A 16,445-nucleotide genomic window follows, 5' to 3' on the forward strand; every position below is an offset into this window, starting at 1 on the left:
GACTGAGAGAACAAAGAAAATAGATTTGGAATTTTTTTTTTCCTACGTAGTTCAGCAAACTTCTCACCCAGCTGTTAGCAGGAGCCAGAAGCCAGCATTTGATAACTCAGAAGTTTGTTTAGCAATGTCTCAGCAAAGAGTAGTAGCTTACATTTGTGTATGTGAAAAATTTCTGTTCAGTAGCTACACAGACAATAAATAAAATGTTTACTGCACAAAGTACTACAGTCACTAAAGCAGTGGCCTGCCCTTGTTTTTGCTGCCCAGGTGCAATGCAGAGAGCGAGGAGGACAGAAGAGTCATTTCCCTCCAGCTGGACAGAGACCACCATGCTCTGTTCGTGGCGTTCTCCAGCTGCGTCGTTAGAATTCCCCTGAGTCGCTGTGAGCGTCACGGGTCATGTAAAAAGTACGGCTCCGTTCCTGAACTCCCCTTAAAGCAAGGGCACCGGCGTTTCTTAGGAAGGAAGTTAAAAATGCATGATTTTTTGGGGTTTTTCTCTTGCAAGGGCATGTATTGCTTCACGGGACCCGTACTGTGGCTGGTTAGACCATGAGGCGTGTGGAAGAGTGACACCAGGCATGCTGTAAGTACTCCTATTTTCGTTAGCCCAGCATCTCTGACTATGCTTTACAGACCCCACGAGCTCATGCCTGTGCCACTTCCCTTGCACACAGTTACTAAATCTCTATTTTTTTAAAACTGTTTTTTTTCAGTGCACTGTATATGTAAGAGACCAGAATGCTAAATTCTGCAACCTCTGGGTGAAGACTTGCTTTCAGTAGGAGTTTTACATGTGTAGGAGGACAGGCAGACCTGTAGGAAGAGCAGTTGGAAGCAGGAAGGCAAGCGATTGCAGCATGCAAACCTGAGCAGCTCCGAGAGGACAGCAGCCAGTATCCCCTCCCAGCCATGCTCATGCTCAGGGCACAGGGATTTGCAAATATGAAAGCACAGGATTCACAGTGGGAAGAGCAAGGTTGTGCCTCTGCACTGGAGCTGGGGTGCTATATATGCATACCAAAAGCATTTTGCACAAATCAAGTCTGTAATATATGGTGCACTAGCAGTTGTATCTTAAAAAGAGGCCTTTGTAGCAGGCCAGTGCAAACTTTAACTGGTATAATTGGATGGTTGTATCTAAACCCAAGAGCATGCCCAATGGAGAAGACATGATGTAGCTGCCTAAAAAAAGGGATTTTTTTGTCTTCTATTTCCTGGCATTAGCACACACAGAGAGTTTTAAAGCCTGACTCTCCTGTACATTTTGTACAATCCTTTGGGCCATACCCTGGCTGTTGTAGATGTTTCCATTTGCTGCCTCCAGAAAAAAAAAAAAAAAAATCTCCATTTGTATCCTTACTAATACTGTTAATTGCAGGTTCTCTTTGTTTGTTTCATACAACCACAGCACTGGAGGATACGTACAAGATGTCGAATATGGCAACACAGCACAGCTTGGGGACTGCCATGGTAAGGCACAGTCACAGCTGCTCCTTTGGAATGTCTCACCATAGTCTGTGGCCACACCTCACTGTGGATGTTAAATTTCTGATGAGCTTTTCAGTAACATGATGAACACATCACCTGGTGTTACTGTGAATGTTCACAAAGCTGAGCTTTTTAGGCCTGGGTGACAGAGTTTTTGTCTTTCCTTCACCAGTTTACAGCTATTTGGGGTCTACAGCAAAGTATTGAAGAATCTATTTTTTGTAACCAGTGATATTTTAGTTTTTATTTTCCATTACTCAGGTTTGAGATCTTTTGCTTTCTTTTCGTTACTTTTTACTGATTACTTGTTCCTTTAATTCTTTTAGAAATTTTGCCTACTACAGCTACACCAGATTACAAAATATTTGGCGACCCAACATCTGGTTAGTTTTTTTTAATTTTTTTGAATTAATGACCTTTACTTTCCTTCAGTTCAGCATTTTCAGCCCTTTTTTCCTTCCTTTTGCACAGTTGGCAATCCTCCATTTTTGTGCTTTTACTCATGTTCCCACTGATGGTAAAGATAGTCAGACTCTTCTCACTCAGCACCTCACCCTGTGTAGCCGCATGTTAACAGCTCATTATTTATTGAGACATCTTTTATTAAAGAGCCTGATTAACACAGATGACATCTTCACTGCACGAAGTCCACTAAGCTTTACTCTTGATCCCAGCCATGCGTTTGTGAATGCCCCTCTTGGTCACCTCTAGTAGATGAATGGCAGAACTTCATCATCTTCCTCCTTACCTCTCCTTTTCTCTTTTCCTTCTTTCCCAGCAAGCTTTTTGCACAAATACACATTTTCTAAAATGTGTATTTCGTTATTTTTGAAATGCTTTAAGTAGTTTGTGCTAATGGAAAAAAATTTAACATCACAAACTGTGTAGCTGAATGAGAAATTGTGTAGACAAAAGTGGCTTAGAAAAACGTTGTGCATTGTTGTCACATGGACTTTTGCATCCTTTTCTCCTCCAGTGATTTTTCTAATAATGTGTTCACCCCCAGCCCCTGGTGTTCAGGGACACCCAGTGCTCCTCTGTTGAACTCAAGAGCAGAAACTGTGTTGACTTCAACAGGAGCAAGACTCAGCCCTTACTTTCCAGTCTTTACTTCTGGAACTTGGGTCTTTGCTTTCAAACTAAGGGCACATTTCTGACTGACAAACAGGAAAATAATCTATTTGTATGTTAAATTTGTAAGAGTACAACAAGAACACTATTTGTGGTTTGGTTTCTGACATTTGCACTTCTGTGACTTGACAAGAAGTAATGTTTGAGACAAATATTTTCCAGACCTATGTACCCATAATGCAAGTTAGAGACTCACTTAAGGAAACAAAACAAAACTGTCACATAGAAATGTTGCCTGGCTTCATGAGTGTTTATCAACTGAATTTTCAAAGTGATATTTTATGACACAGATACAACTTAACCATATTTTCAAGTTCTGAATGAGTGTGCTTTTGAAGTACATTTCTCAAGTCTCATCTCAAGCCATAGACCTTCATGCCTAAACCTACTGGGACAGTGAACACAAAATACTCCAGGGTGCAAACGAGACTGTGAATTGTAAACCCAATTTGCTGAGTTTCCTCCTCTGTGCATTTTCACGTAGGCTGTGGTGGGTCTGTTCAGCAAATGTACTACAGAGGAGCCAGAATCTCTGCAGGATTGTTCCTTAGGAACCATTACAAAATAGGGGTTAAAAACATTCCTTTTATCCCCACCTGCAGAAATGGCTCATTCAGCAGTTCCTGGTATACCATAATAGCACTAATGGAGCTGATCTGGTTTCTCAGGCATAACCTGTCATGAGTGTGTATCATTCCAAGTAACTTCTTTTTTTTTTTGAAGATGTTTAAAAGGCAGCCAAGTATGTTGTCTCCAGTGAAGAATATAGCAATTAAGTAGACTAAGCTGTGCTTTTCACCCCCACAGTTGCTTACTTTAACTTTTGCACTGCTTTCATGTTTGACTTCTCTGGCTTTTTGGCTAGCAGCTGTTGATGTGTAAATGTACTTTTTTCATACTTACAGTTTTGAAGTAATTGATTTTAATCAGCCACCTGTACTTCTGCAGAGTGTAGGGGGGGGCTCACATTTTGCTCTGATATGTAACTCCCATAAAATACTATGTCCAGCTGTAGCTTAGATGTGCCATGAAACACATTAATAAAAATCTGTTTGCCACCACAGACATGGAGTTCTCCTCAGCTTCCATTACCACAATGGCAAGTATCCCAGTTATATCACCTAAAGTGATTGGTTCCTGGAAACCTAAAGTGACTGGCTCTCGGAAATTTGTAGTTCAAGATGACCCAAACACTTCTGATTATTCTGATCCATTATCAGGTGTCCCAAAGGGTAAGGCCTTACCAGGGAATACATTGCAGCTGAATGGAAACCTGATAGTCTCAGCATTGTCTAAGGCTTAAGTGTAACAGCCATGATTGTTGGGCTCTATTTTACACCCATTTCCTGTGAATATGCAGACAGTGCAATCATGTTTTTCATACCTACTTACCAAAGGACAAAGTGCTGCTTAGAGCTTATAATGGGAAACACAGGTAATAAGCTCAGCCTTTTAATCCTGGAGTGTTCCAAAACTCCCATTGAAATCAATGGCAGTTCTGGATACATTAAAAAAATTACCTTTAAGACCTATCTGCACCTCTGTTCATTGTTTTCAATCCAGTCTAATTTGGCTTAGTCTGTTAGTCCTCATATGAATGGTTGCTTCTGTTTTGGTTTTTTTTTATTTGGGTTGGGGGTGGTGGCAAAACAGAACACAGAGCAGAGCTCCATGTGTTAAATGGGGCATATCCCAAACTCTGCTTGCCTGGAACATGTTTTTGAAGAAAAAGGGTCAGAGTAAGAACGTGCTGAATTTCTATCCTCTGGCTATGAGCATCAGTTTAGAGATGATCTCAGTACATACTGAGACATGCAGAGGTTTTAAGCTGAACACACAAGAAACCTATGCTGCCTGTAGTTCATCTTTCTGTAGCCATTCTTTCAGCTAAGTGAACCTTTGATTAGGCTCTTATGGCATCTTAGACTTTAATTCAATAGGACTATTGCAGTCAACCACAGAATCGAGACGCTTCCAATCCCATAACCAGAATTTAACACAAGTCTCTGTCAGTGCACAGCACAGCAAGGTGACAGACATGTTTGCACAATTCTGTATTTACTGAAAAATCTCACCAGCCAAAAACCATTTGTGTTTTATTACCATTCACCAAAACATATCAGGTTTCCTATCAGCCATTATGGCCGTGCATTTGTCATTTTAATTTGTTGCAGTTATTTTTCATTTTGTTTTAAGTTTTTATTATCATTTGCTCCTGGTTCTAAATCTGTGTCATAGCTCTTGGTGAACTTTACTCATGTTTTCCTTCTGCTTCTGCACAGTGCCATTAAAACCTGTAACCCTGAACATTAACAATATTCAAAGGCCTTGCCTCTAACAAAAAGTGGCTCTGTTCCTTCCCTCTTGCTCTTTCATTTTAACATCTCTTGGGATAGCAACAGAATTACTTTAATTAAAAACTAACATTATCTTAGCTGCAAGATGTCTGTGGCTGCTTTAAAAAATCTAAACAAAACCAAAGGTAGCTTGTTAATACCCAGATAAAAAATTAATCAAATATTCGATTTCTTGGTCAAAGCTAAAAGTTTCTAAATTTTAACATTCTCTAATAACTTAACCTAAGTCGGTTTTATAATGTTATGCAAGTATTTATGTTCGTTATTGATAAAAATAAAATAAAAAAACCAGTGTTCTAAGAGAATCACATTATCTTCAAACTTGGACCTGTATAGTAAGTGCAGGTGTGCCACTTCAGGGCTAGCAGCCTGGGAGTGGAGTAGTTCACAAGTATTACATTAGCGTGGCTATGACAATGCAGTATATATGTTACACATTTTTACACAACATTTGCATAATCCTGTCTCTCCTTTGATACTGATTTATGAGTGGGGCAGGAAAGAGAGAGAGAAATCCATCCATGAGTTATTAATTGCTGTCTGGCCCAGTAGGACCTTCTAACCTCAATTTTCCAGCAGAAATCATTAATGTTAATAACATAAGGCCCCTATTTGTGAGCCTTAAAGGAAATTTGGGGACAGGCTAAACAAAATATAAGGAGAGAAGCTGCGACAAGCTTTCCTCATTATCAGAGAAAATGGACAGTCTTCATTTAGCCTTGTCAGTGCACACACAGTCATTTTATAATTAAATTTTATAAAATTATTTGCACTCACCAGTGGTGTAGATTGCAGGATCCTACTGAGTTACACCAATACCACAGCCAGAGCACTTACATACACTTAGTAGACACTTCCCTGAGGAAGGCTGCCGCCTTCTGAAATGTGTCAGTGTGAAATACCTGTAGATTTATGATATCCTGCCTGTCTTTTGCAGGTGTGAGGTGGGAAGTGCAATCAGGAGAGTCCAACCAAATGGTACATATGAATGTCCTAATCACTTGTGTCTTTGCCGCTTTTGTCCTGGGAGCCTTTATTGCGGGAGTGGCCGTTTACTGTTACCGGGATATATTTGTACGGAAATCCAGGAAAATCCACAAAGATGCGGAATCGGCTCAGTCCTGCACTGACTCCAGCGGCAGCTTTGCCAAACTGAACGGGCTGTTTGACAGTCCTGTCAAGGAATATCAGCAGAACATTGATTCACCCAAACTGTACACAAACCTGCTGACCAGCAGGAAGGAGTTGCCTCCAAACGGTGATACCAAGTCCATGATGATGGACCACAGGGGACAGCCTCCAGAATTAGCTGCGCTTCCAACTCCTGAATCAACACCAGTTCTTCAGCAAAAGACTCTGCAGGCTATGAAAAGTCAGTCAGACAAAGCGCATGGTAACCTCAATGCTTCACGAAAGGAAACCCCACTAAAAAGCCCTCAGTTTTTTCCTTCCAGTCCTCCACCCCACTCTCCTCTAAGTCATGGACATATTCCTAGTGCTATTGTTCTTCCCAATGCTACCCATGACTACAACACATCTTTCTCAAATTCTAATGCGCACAAGGCAGACAAAAAGGTGCAGCATATTGATCATCCACTTACAAAATCATCCAGCAAAAGAGACCACAGGAGATCTGTTGATTCCAGGAACACCCTGAATGATTTTCTGAAACACTTAAATGAAACTACTAATAATCCCAAAGCAATTATGGGAGATATTCAAGTGGCCCACCAGACTTTAATGCTGGATCCAATGGGCAATATGTCTGAGATCCCACCTAAGGTTCCCAACAGGGAGGCGTCTTTATACTCTCCACCATCGACTCTTCCGAGAAACAGTCCCACAAAACGAGTGGACGTTCCCACCACTCCTGCAGTACCAATGACCTCTTTGGAAAGGCAGAGGGGTTATCACAAAAATTCTTCACAGAGGCACTCAATATCTGCCCTTCCTAAAAACTTAAACTCACCAAATGGTGTTTTGTTATCCAGACAGCCAAGTATTAATCGTGGGGGGTACATGGCTCCCACGGCAGGCACAAAGATGGACTACATGCAAGGGACGCCTGTCAGCGTTCACCTCCAGCCTTCCTTGTCCAGGCAAAGCAGCTACACGAGCAACGGCACCCTGCCTCGCACAGGAATAAAGAGGACACCCTCCCTAAAACCCGACGTGCCACCAAAACCCTCATTCGTCCCGCAGACGACATCAGTCAGACCACTGAACAAATACAGCTACTAGGACATGTCTGTGCTAAAATGAGTGTGGCATTGACCTGTACAGGTTGTGAGATGATGTTGTGGTAGACACATGAGACAGAGACCTGCTTGTTACTAAGGAGAACAAAGTGGCCAAAGAAACTGTCTTTACTTGAGCAACATCTGTGTCTTGCCATGTAGAGCTGTAGCAAGACACCATGTTCTTGCTATGAGCAAACACAAAAAAAAAAACAAAGGAAAGTGCTGGTCATTACATTTCTTTTGTTTGGAGCTAAGGAGACATGTAGCACAACAGGGTGGGGGCTACGTTACTGTTCTAAATAGCTAAACAACAGTTGTTGGGAAAAAAACAGTAAGCAAATACTTGAAAAATGGGTTCCATTTTAGACTGCCATTAAGTGTGGTCATTCCCATTAAATGTGAACATTTTACTATGTATGCATTCACCTTGCCTCTTGCACAAATGTCAGAAAATGGTAATGTCTCAATCAATAGCTGGGTTAATAATCAATTTGCTGGAATTAAGTCTCTGGCCCAACTGTAGCATTATTATTTTTTTCTCTCCATGTGTGTGGCATTTTGTTTTTGCCACAGATAAAGCTGTGCGTGTGTGTGGATGTGTGTGTGTACTGTACACACTAGGATGTACTTAGATTCCCATTGCATCTTTTATGCTATGGAATTGTTTACATTGAGCATGACTGAACAAACAGATGACTCTGCCTTCTGCAGCCCGCTGGGTTCAGCTCGGAGCCAGCTGAAGATGAACTGCGCATCTCTGACAGCCTTCTGGGGGCAACGCCTGGATCAAACAGTCACCCAGTCAAAGAGTGCAGACACGTTTAATTCTTCATAACTCTGTTATGCTGCTATTGATTCAGAGCTGTGCATTTCAAATCTGGTGTTTTGGGCTGGAACGGGGGAGTTTTACTGTGTTTCCACAGTGCCTCCATCCAATACCTGGCCACTGTGAACTTGAGCCCCTGTACTTCTCGCTGAGGGCAGCTAATAGTCAGTTCACTTGGCAAATGCCTGTGTAACTGGAGAAGGTCACGTTTTTGTTGCATTTAATAACGCCCTACACACTGATAGACTCTTGTCAATAAAAAAGGAGAACCATTAATTGGCCTGGCAGAAGCAGTCTGTGAAAACTCAACAGTAGTGCAATCGATTTGTTTTTGTTGTGTAAAGTAAGGTTTGTTTTTTTCCAAAGTCATGCAGGTAATGACAATATTCTGTAAATATTATGTGTGAGTTTACCTGAATCTGTGCATTTTGTGCCTTATTCATGCAAATGATAAAAGTACTAAAAAAAAAAAAATTTAATCTGTCAAGTGTTCCCACTATAGCACATATCTCCTGAGTGCCAGTTGTAAAACCTCTCAACAGCACCCAAAAAAAAAAAAGAGATAAAACACAAGAATAATTAATGGTAACTAAAGGCAGCCTACAATCCAAGAAGACAGCAGCATTAAATCACCTTACCATGATAAACATTCCACTCCAGCTCTCTGAAGGATCAAACAGTTATAATGTGAAATCAAATGAGGTTTCTAGGGTAATGGAACACCTGCTAAAGTTGTGTAAGCTATTTAGTAGGGTTTACAGTATCCACTTGCAGCTGATGTTCAACACAGATGGCTATTTTAGCTTGCAAACTACACACTACCACATTGTTTATTGAACATAACTATAGAAATAACCATGGCAGAGGAATATTCATGAATTAGTGGGACAAATAACTGCAATGGGTTTCAGAGATGGTGGAGATTTATTTTATGTGTTCAAAGGGGAGAAAAGGTTAGTCACTAAAACTGGATCTCTGTTACAAAACAAAGAATAAAGGATAGAAGTAGTCATTTTTTTCTTCTAAGGCTGTAAGGAACATTTATTTCCTGAGACCTCTGGATCCAAAAATCAATGATCTTTCTTCCTAAACACTTCTGTCTTGCAACTAAAACACTACAGATTAATAACTATTAAAATGTACTCAGTTGTCAAAAGACACAAACTGATCCGAATTCACTTTACAAATATTAATACAGACTTGTGTGACCCGGAAGATAAATGTATGTGAACCCTGATAACCTCCTGTAACATTGTGCTGCCTTGTAGATGGTAATGTGAGTTCTCTCAGTATTTATGTTGAAATTTCTAACATTCAACCTAGTCCTTATTCTGTTAATTTAATAATAAAAGATGCTTTATCCATTTGTGCAAAGGTAAACGCAGATTGTATCTTTTTTAATGGTACGGCATAAAAAAAGTAACCCTTAAATGAAGCTGCTCTATTACTATAGAGTACTTTAACATGTATAGATATCTTGTAAACTTGTATTGTGGATGTGTAAATAATACGTTCTTTGGGTTTTTAACACCGCATGTAAAGTCAAAATAAAATATTCCCATGTATTGAGTGTGCAGTTTCATTCTTAGTGCAGATGTGGTGTGGGATTACCGTGGGGGCAAATCTCAGCTCACCTTCAGCAGCTCTCTGAGGAGGGCGCGGAGCCGGCGGCCGCTCCCCGGCCTTGCGGGGGTCGGGGTGACGCACGCCGGGGTCCCGCGTGTCCTCTTCAGCCTCGCTGAGCTGTGTGTCCCTGGGGCACAGTCAGGGGCTGCCGGCGACTTTCGGCCTCCTGAGGCAAACACAAAACATCAGAGTAACCAGCATGCAGTGGCAGAGCTGAGTACAGAGCCAGGGCTGCCCACGCAACACCGACACCGCGCACTGAATGTGATCCCTGGAGCTCCATCTGGGGTTCAGCTGGGCTCTGGTTCCTGCAAACCTTTCTTATTAAAGTTAAAAAAAATACCAATTCTGTGCTAATACAGTACAGTTTTGAAAGAAGGTGGTATGTTCCTTCTACGATGTAGATTACAAAATACAGAGCTGATTCCTGGCAAAATTAATTGCAGACTCACATAGCAGGACATACTTATTAATGTTTAATAATTGAAACTCACACTTCAGGCGGACAGTTAAAGCCCAGCAGAAAAATATTTGCTGTATATTTAGTATATGCCAACATCCCACACAATTTTAAAATAATCAAGGTAATTTAGTATCAGAAAATAAACATAACATTCTTTTAATTAAAAGTTGATTTTAGATAATGGATAAAAACGATTTTTACAAGATTATGCTGTCAAGGTATTAATCATTTGAAATTACTTTGCATGTTATAACACTACAATGGCACCTAGTTGTATCTTACAAAAAAGAAAATAATTCTGAAGGAAGAAGAAATATGATGCTTAAAAAAATAGGTCCAAACCTATCATGGCTCAATATATATTTTTCTGGTGCCAAAGAAAATTTCTGGGTTTTTATTGGTATGGGGTTTATTTCATGGGATATCTTTATATGTGAAATGAAGCATCAAACACATACAGCTCTCATAATGTGCTGCTTTTCCAGTTTAAAATTAACTGTGCCTCTGACACCAAAGTGTCAGCCCGTGTGGCTGAAGGTTTCTCTCTGTGGAGGGGCTGTACCTACCTGAGTCATCTTGAGCCAGGCATTAAAGGTCATCATGAGAAAATTACAAATAGCTGTTTTAGTGATGGGTGAATGTGCATCTACAACACAAATCCTGGGATATTTTTTGTTCAGAAAATGTCTCCATTTTATCTAAAATGTGTCAAGCAGCCGTTTTCTGGAGTTCCATGGTTTGGTCTGTATTGAACCAGCCTTCCCTTAACCACAGTGATGTGGTGGCTGGATGGATGTAGCCAGACCATCGTCTCTCCCAACATGCTCTGCTGGGCTTCAAGGTGTGTGCAAATACCACAGAAGTCCATGAATAAATATTGACAATTTGTTAGAAAAATGAGTACAAGAAAATTCTGCCTTTGCTTATGGAGAGGGCTTTTCTCCAATGGTGATGCCAAAGCAGCCACCTACAGAAGCCCCATTCTGAAAGGGAACTGCAGCAATAAGGAAAAGGTTAGCAAGAAAACAACAGTTTTTCTCCTCCAATGCTTTCCTGGGTCAGTCAGTTGATTTTAAGCACCCTAAGGTCTCTCTTGAAGAACAATCTGAAGCCACAGCTGATAAAGGAGCACATGAAGGGTGCTTGATGCGGGCAGGGTCACCCCAGCAAGGGGAGGTCCCAGTGCTGTGGGATGTGGGGCAGGGCAGCTGTGGGCACGGGAGGGCAGAGGAGAGGCTCCTGCTCAGCTCTGGCTTGCTTTGGGTTTTGTAGAAAAAAACCAGTTTTGAACAGAACATAGACAAAATACCAAAGGGCTGCAGGCCCGTGCTAGTGAGATGATTGCAAGAAAACCAATTTGTAAAGCCATGAGTAGTTATCTCTATGACTGCACTGCCAGAACAAACCTATGGCTTTTTAAATTGGGGTCTTAAAGTAATCAGAGTAGTTAGAAAAATCAGGATGCCTCTGTCTTAGTGCTGTCTTGCTAATGACTCACTCTGTGACCCTGGGAAGATTATGCAGGGTTTATGCAGTAAATGGCTCCTCAGAATGCAGTGGGTTTAGTGCAGCTGGTCTGTTCGCAGCATTTTCTTCTTAATGCTTCTTTCTGTGATTCTGAGCACTAGCAAGGATGTCTTGCAGGTAAATAAAGGGAAAGAGAAATACCTTCCCACCTGGGAAAGGTTAGTATTTGCAGGAGTAGGGAAGAGTTGGTTGGTATTTCCCCAGGTGCCTATTAATTTCATGGAATGGAAAAATATTTTTTAAAAATTGATCACAACAAAATACCTCATAAATGCAGCATCTGGATTTCAGCTGGGATGTGCAAGCTTTTCATATGAAAAGCAGTACCAGGAGACCAACGTACCAAGACTGCATTTGTTGTTCAAATGTCATCATATCACAGTATGAAAGAGCAAGAAACCAAAGGATTTGGGAGAAAAAAAAACAAAACAACACATTAAATATTTAATTAGATTCAGCTTTGCTCTGAGAAGTAGAGATTCTCACCTTTTTATTCAACCCTACTAAAGTTCAGCTGGTGTGAGGGCCTGACTCTGGCGCAGCCATTGCTGCCTGCTTGCAAACATTTTCATAGGCACATTGCACTGGCCTGACACACATCTGAAATTATAATCTGTCCTGAACTCTCGACTGAGAAACTGTTTCTACTCTGCCTGAAATGAAATTTATTGGAAGCTCTGATTTTATTAGTGCATTCTGAACTCATCCAGTGGCCTGATTTATGGTCTCCTCACTTGCTTTTCTCCTACAGTCACTAATAACTTTTCTGAGCTCTTCTTGTTAAAATTGTAACTAGGTCCCAGTCTGTGTCCTACAGTGAAGGCTGCTGACCAGAGCAGAGGTGCCAGAGGGTCCCCGTGTTCAGGTAAGGGTTGGGAATTCCTTGGGCTGCAATGGTGGCACTGCATCCTCCCTACCAGACTGGTGCCTCTGCCCTTCATGTCAGCCAGGAAGTGTTGCTCACACTCTGTAATGCTTTAAAGGTCAGGAAGGAGAAGAAAATCTACCACAGACAAGCTGTCCTGACCATTTTCAGGAATGATCCCCATTTGTCAACATAAAAGGAATTCTATGACAGAAAAACTTGGATGGCCAAAAAAATAAATTCCAACCCCCAAACTGACATTTACACATGTTGCTGTCCTTGTTTTGAGAATCAGAAGCTGTTTTCCAGGGCAGAGTCTCACTGAACTGCACAAAAATGAGCAAAGAATACCAGTTCTCAATGAAGGCCCTTCTGCAGGATCATACCTGGCTGTAATAGCTGTTTTGTAACTTTTTCCAGTAGCTGACCTTAACCATTGGCAGAGGCAGCCCATGAGCTCACTGATTTGCCTCTGCAGCAGAATTGACAGCCTCTAACATATGTCTGTTCCTGCACAGAAATGCACGGCTGCCTAGTAAGAGAGGAAAGGTGGCAATTGGCTTTTAATTTGGGTCACTTCAAGCACAGGGTTATTCTCAAATCTTTGATTTACAATACTGGCCTCACATGAGGAAAAAATAATCAAAAGCAGATCAGAACAGATGAATTATAAAAGCAATGCACAAGCTAGCTGCACCTTCCTTTTCTGTTCACTGAATATCCATGATTACTCTGATTTCCTCAGGAATACATGTTGGTCAATTAACAGCCTGAGATTTTTTTTTTGTTAGAGCCTAATGGCAAATTTTTATGATCAGGCCGTGCTGTATAACTATGAATGGCCATTAGTCACAGGTTATTGTGCCTGGCCAACAATTAGGTGAGAGAGAAGCACTTCCAATATTAATGCTGCATGTGAGAATTGATTTCTGTGAAAGCTTGTGCATGCAGCTCTAACGTTCAGTCTCTGTCACTGCTAGCACGGGTGAAATACTGACTCCACTGAGGGAGATGGCAGAGCTGCATGGGGCCAGGCCTTCACCCTCAATCACTCAGACATCCCCAGAAAGCAAATGCTAGGGAGGTGTGAGCAAGGCCAAAGCAAAATGGGATGCACATTTGCTGTAACAGGATGCAGCCCCCAACATCATCTCTGGCCATGAGTGTTTGATAAGGGGATCAAGGCTTCAAGGTAGGAAAAATGCTTCTGTGGAATGACCTGCTTTTTTTGGTTGTTGGACAGCTTTCCAGCAGGTACTGCCATGGGAGCTGAACAGGCTTGCTTGGGCCAGCCGACATTTTGTGTGTGGAGTCCTCTTGCCATCCCTGGACCGCAGTGTGTGTGGTTGTAAGTCTGCTTTTAAATTCACCAGAAAATCCCATCCTATATCGGACTCAAATGGGACATAAGGCGCCAAATGCTGAGCTCCCAGGTACAAGAGAAAAGCCAGGTGAAGGCACCCAGAGAGATTATTGAGACTGCTGGGGGGGCTCCTGCTGCCAACAGAAACAGAACAAGGTGTATTGTTTGCTTCGCTTCTACTGGTAACACTCGAGTCAGGCGCACCTAGATACCAAAATCACAAAATCACAGAATGATTGAGGTTGGAAGGGACCTCTGGAGATCATCTGTTTCAAGTCCCCCTAGAGCCCACCTAGAGCTACTCAAACACTCAGGAAATCACTGACCTGAGTTAGGACCCTGGACTGAATGACGGTAAAAACGATTCTTCATCCTTAAAACCTTTCTAGGAGAACTTTCAGATTAAGCAGGTCTTCTTGCAGACAGGTGAAGTCTTCCTTCTACCCAGGCTGAGGGGAGTTTAGATATCTGACTACTCTTTTTATTGCAGCACTTACTTCTCTTTGACAAGCATAGAGTGCACATCTCAAATAGTCCTTCTCTGTTCAGATCCCAGAGGATATCTGCCGATCCTAATGCACAACGTACCGTTCTCCATGCGAGCCTTTCATCTGAAATGACATCATGATCAAAGGCAAGGTTATACAGAGTGCAACACACTGAGAAAGTCATGTGATATTTCAGAGCTGCTTCATTACTGGGACGAGAGTTCAGAAAGTACTTGAAAATGACATTTTGCTATACATGATATGTTCCATATTACAAGCATTCCTTGCTAGTTCCTGCTGCCTCAGTTAAACTGCAGTACTTGGTGAAAGACTGGATTTGTTCTTCCACAAGAACAAAACTCCAGGTAGAATTGCTCCCCATACTCTGAGGGAGGGGATACGCCTCCAAAGGCTCTAACTGCAAAAGGTATTCTAGACCGGGAGGGACAAAATATCACATAAGACACAAAGCAAGACCAGTTGCCAAAAATATACTTTTTGTCACATTTCAGATGAAAACCATTTAGAAACCTGTCATCTCAATTTGATGGCAGAAGGGACGAGAAAACGTTTGCCCTGAAACTGGTTGACAGAATGGACAGCTTTATGATGTTGGCTTCTAATAAAATCTTGCCCAAATGCCACCCAGCTAACAATGTCAGCAGTTTCTATCTAAATCCAGTGCTGGACCTTTTACACACCTCCTTGTGTTCTCTGAAACATAGTTTAACTTGTTCTGCACAGAACAATAACTAACCTGTCATGAAGCTGCACTTTTGTATTTTAGTAGCTGTTTTTTCATGAAGTCCTTCCAGTGAAGGCTTCTCTCCTGAACTGCTGCTTCATAGGATAATCCAGCCCCACTCCCCTCTGCTTCATGTGCAGTGGTCAAGACAGGATCAGAGGAGCCCAGCTTCAAAATGGCAAATGGCACCTTTGTTATGCCACCCAGTCTCACCTCCAAGCTTGTCACAGCATGAATGACAAGGTAGAACTTTCTCCAGGATGGTTCCCTATTAACTCCTTCCTACTGAGCACGGGCTCCTCCATCTCATCAGTGTAACTCAGGTGTTGACATATCTCTGAAAATTTCCCCAAATCTCCATCAAACACCCACAGGTAGCTTGTCCATAACAGGGTTGGGGAGAGTAGTGGGGCAACAGACCCAAACCAAATCACAGGTCTGAAAGCAGGTCTGGAAAACCAGCAGAAACCAGCAGAGGATACATGTCTAAATGCCACTCGTGCCTTTGAAAAACCCCTCAGCTGTTAGGCCTATTTAATCCTTGCTCTCTGTTCAGACATTAACAGAGACGCCAGCTCTGATGTGTAACACTCACCCTGTAGACATGGGGAAGAATCATGGATGGCATCACTGGACAACACACCAAATCCCCTAATCCCGACCCTACAGACACCAACTAGCTAATGCCTCTTGATGACAACAGGATTTCAACCAATAACCACAGACATACAAAGCCCTGATAGCTTATTTAAGAATTTCTGAACTATCCAAGGTCAGAGAATCTGTTTCCATTTTGGGGGCTATTTTCCTCGCTGGGTTCTTCTGCTGTTACGGCTGTTGTTTTAAAATAAAGCAGTTCTGGAATACTAATAAGACTATGTGAATTCTTTTTCCCCTAAGATTATTAAAAACGTTGACATTAAATGTACTAGCCTGAACTCAGTTTCTGTCTGATTTAATAAATTTATTCCAGCCAACCAGCAATTTTTTTTTTTTTTAATTAACCCTGGAGGTTAAATGGAAGTTTACTAAAATGAGAATATGTTAAATGAGTAATTTCTCTTGGCTTCTCTCAGGATGTCTCTCTCTTACCCCAATAATCAGTTCAGCTGCAAAGAGATCAATAAGGTCTTTCAATTCAATGAGTAGAAGGCATACATTAAAAGGTTGGTAACAAACCTGATATACTGGAGAAGATATTTCAGCTTTTATGGGGTTTTTTGACACTAAATCTATCTGCTAAAAATTCTTGAGGAAAGGTTACTGCCCATACACTAATATTGTCAAATGGCATAATTTGTTAGCATTGCTTGGGAAGATTTC

General features: G+C 41.5%; 1 protein-coding gene across 10 annotated transcripts in view; it reads left to right on the forward strand.

The window, feature by feature from the left end:
* Nucleotides 1-9,610, forward strand: part of SEMA6D (semaphorin 6D) — a 216,845-nt gene extending 207,235 nt beyond the window's left edge. For 3 of the 10 annotated variants that reach the window (XM_042039073.1, XM_042039072.1, XM_042039067.1), the window contains 6 exons: nucleotides 268-408; nucleotides 509-586; nucleotides 1,382-1,473; nucleotides 1,818-1,874; nucleotides 3,687-3,854; nucleotides 5,917-9,610. In XM_042039073.1, coding sequence (XP_041895007.1) covers nucleotides 268-408; nucleotides 509-586; nucleotides 1,382-1,473; nucleotides 1,818-1,874; nucleotides 3,687-3,854; nucleotides 5,917-7,220 — 1,840 coding nt within the window. In that variant the 3' untranslated portion in view covers nucleotides 7,221-9,610. The remainder of the gene's footprint in view (nucleotides 1-267; nucleotides 409-508; nucleotides 587-1,381; nucleotides 1,474-1,817; nucleotides 1,875-3,686; nucleotides 3,855-5,916) is intronic. The other 7 variants (XM_042039068.1, XM_042039075.1, XM_042039074.1 and 4 more) reach the window with 7 other exon arrangements.
* Nucleotides 9,611-16,445: the final 6,835 nt, after the last annotated feature.

The sequence above is a fragment of the Corvus kubaryi genome, unplaced genomic scaffold, assembly GCF_017639235.1.
Source record: "Corvus kubaryi isolate FWS band 111438036 unplaced genomic scaffold, C.kubaryi_AGA036_p1.0 37394, whole genome shotgun sequence".
Classification (NCBI taxonomy): Eukaryota; Metazoa; Chordata; class Aves; order Passeriformes; family Corvidae; genus Corvus; species Corvus kubaryi.